The sequence below is a fragment of the Eimeria tenella genome, genomic scaffold (assembly GCF_000499545.2).
Source record: "Eimeria tenella Houghton genomic scaffold, Eth_scaff4121, whole genome shotgun sequence".
Taxonomy (NCBI): domain Eukaryota; phylum Apicomplexa; class Conoidasida; order Eucoccidiorida; family Eimeriidae; genus Eimeria; species Eimeria tenella.
In genome coordinates, this window is record NW_013545034.1 from 1 (window position 1) to 2,782 (window position 2,782).

A 2,782-nucleotide genomic window follows, 5' to 3' on the forward strand; every position below is an offset into this window, starting at 1 on the left:
GGGTTTAGGGTTTAGGGTTTGGGGTTTAGGGTTTAGGGTTTAGGGTTTAGGGTTTGCGAGGCAGGAAGGAAACAGACGCAGTTTCAGTGACGCAGGAAAACCTCACGAACTTCGTCGACCAGCCGCCGTGGACTTCTTCCCGTCTTTTTGAAAGAACACAGCCCGGTAACCCTAAACCCTAAACCCTAAACCCTAAACCTTCGCTGACGCTAAACTCTAAACCCTACTGGGTTCTGCAGTGTCTCTAGGCCGTTGAGGCTAAATTAAAACCCCAAACCCTCGTTTAGCGCTTTTCGAACGGCTGATTAGTTCTTGCTGCCCACACTCAAACCCTAAACCCTAAACCCTAAACCCTAAACCCATGTGTTGCCTTGAAGGCTTTTGGCCCCAAAGCCCTAAACCCTCGCCCCTATATTGCCAAAGGGCTGCAGAGTTCTCCTCAGGCTCCAAACCCTCGCTAGATTCCAAACCCTCAGTGCCTTCGCCCAAACCCTAAACCCTAAACCCTAAACCCTAGTTTTGCCCGCAGGAGTGGTCATGGGCCTGGCCTGGACGGCAATGGGAGGCGCTGTGATATTTGTGGAGGCTGTTGGGAGGAGCGCAGAGCAGGGCAGCTCTAAACCCTCGAAAGGGGACTTCAAACCGTAAACCCTAAACCCTAAACCGTAAACCCTAAACCCTAAATTAGCCTCAGCGGCGAGTGGCGAGGCCCCCCGCAGCGCGCGGGGATTTAAGCAGCACCAAACCTAGGCGGTGGACACCTCCTGCTTTAGTCAGGGCTTAGGGTTTAGGGTTTAGGGTTTAGGGTTTGTGCGCAGGACTGGGGGCAGTTTGAAAGTGACGGGGCAGCTGGGAGGAGTGATGAATGAGAGCTGCGAAATCGCTATGACCTTTTCGCGAGGGTTTATAAAAAAGCAAAACCCTAATAATAATTATTTGTTTGAAAGCGCCATTCATCTGCATGTCCCCGAAGGTCCGAAACCCTAAACCCTAAACCCTAAACCCTCGCACGCCCAAGGCGCGTAGGGGTTCGGCTCCTCGCAGTCGCGCGGCGGACCGAACGGCCCCCACCGCTAAACCCTAAACCCTAAACCCTAAACCCTCGCTCAGCAGGGCGCCGGGCGCCGGAACCCCCAAACCCTAAACCCTAAACCCTAAACCCTCGTTTTGTGCAGGCGCAACGCCGAAAGACGGCCCCTCTGCTGGAGTCACTCTTGCTTCTGCTCTTCTTTCTTTGGCATTAAATCTAAACCCTAAACCCGACTTAGCGATGACAGGAGAGCTCACGCTCACAGGTAAACCCTAAACCCTAAACCCTAAACCCTAAACCCTAACTGTCCGCCGCCAGGGCACCTATATCTGCCGCAGCCTGAGTGTGAATCTCTTCGAAGAACTAAGCGCCAGCCCGCAGACCTGGAGAAACCCTAAACTCTAAACCCTAAACCCTAAACCCTAAACCCTAAACCCTTTTCTACTCAGGCAAGGTCCTGAAGGTGGGTGGCATCAAGGAAAAAGTTATTGCGGCGAAACGCGAAAACCTAAAGGTAAACCCTAAACCCTAAACCCTAAACCCTTAGTCTTTGAGAGCCGCACACCGTGGGTGATTCTGAAACGCCGTTCTCTCGAGATTCCAAACCGTGGCTCTAAACCCCAAACCCTAAATCGTGGTTTGAACTGCAGACCCTAATCTTCCCAAGGGGAAACATGCGGGACTTCGAAGAGCTTCCTCCTAATGTGAAGGTCAGCTAAACCCCAAACCCTAAACCCTAAACCCTCAATCCTAAACCCTAAACCCTTTGTAAACCCTCATAGGAAATGAAAATTTACGCCTGCTTTCCTTAACTTGGCAGACTTAGGGTTTAGGGTTTAGGGTTTAGGGTTTGGGTTCCTCAGGAGGGCCTCGATGTCCACTTCGTAGATGACTATGACCAAGTTTTCAAAATAGCCTTTCCCCAGCAACTGGGGGCCCCCCAGGGGGCCCCCCAGGAGACCCCCGACGAGGCCTCCCAGGGGGCCCCCGAGGGGGTCCCCAAGGGGGCCCCTAACGAAACCCCTGAAGGGGCCCCCCAGGGGGGCCCCCAGGAGGCCACCCCTGGGACCCTGGGGGCCCCCTCTACAGGCTCAACTGTGGTGGGCCCCCAGGGGCCCCCGCCTCCACCAGAGTCAACGGGGGGCGCCCCTCAGGGGCCCCCTGCTGCAGAATCTCCCCTGGGGGGCCCCCATGGACCCTCCTCACCAGACTCAACAGAAGGGGCCCCAGAGGAGAGGGGCCCCCTGGAGGGCCCCCAGCCAGAAGCTGCGAGCCAGTGAGGGCCGGGGGGCGCTCCAGGGGCCTCCAGGGGCCCCCAGGGGCCCCCGGGAGCCCCCGGGGGCCCCTAAGGGCCCCCAGGGGCCCCTCTGATTTTGGGGGCCCCCGGAAGTCCCCGGGTTGGCTTTACTGGTCTTCCTGGGATTTTCAAGGAGTCCCTTTCGATCTTGGGGGCCCCAGGGGGCCCCCAGGGGGGCCCCTTTTGGGTCCAGGGGTCCCCCAGAACAAGGGCCCCTCTTGGGGATAGGGGGCCCGAAGGGGGCCCCTCTTGTGTCTAGGGGCCCTCAGAGGGCCCTTCTTCGGTGTAGGGGCCCCCATGGGGGCCCCTTTTGGGTATAGCGGGCCCATAGGGGCCCTTGCTGGGTACAGGGGGCCCCAAGGGGGCCCCCTGTACCTACCCTGTTGGGTACAAGAGCCCCCAGGGGGCCCCTGTTGGGCCCACGGGGGCCCCCAGGGGGTCTTGGGGGCCCCCCC

At 58.3% G+C, this 2,782-nt stretch overlaps 1 protein-coding gene across 1 annotated transcript; it reads left to right on the forward strand.

Annotated features, from left to right (window-relative positions):
- Window positions 1-64: 64 nt before the first annotated feature.
- On the forward strand, window positions 65-2,310 carry ETH_00037410 (Lon protease homolog, mitochondrial, related; the record flags this gene model as incomplete). The annotated part of the gene is made up of 7 exons (XM_013379881.1): window positions 65-165; window positions 530-644; window positions 819-973; window positions 1,176-1,295; window positions 1,480-1,544; window positions 1,681-1,740; window positions 1,894-2,310. Coding segments are annotated over 7 exons (1,033 nt in total), but the record flags the coding sequence as incomplete, so codon positions are not given.
- Window positions 2,311-2,782: the final 472 nt, after the last annotated feature.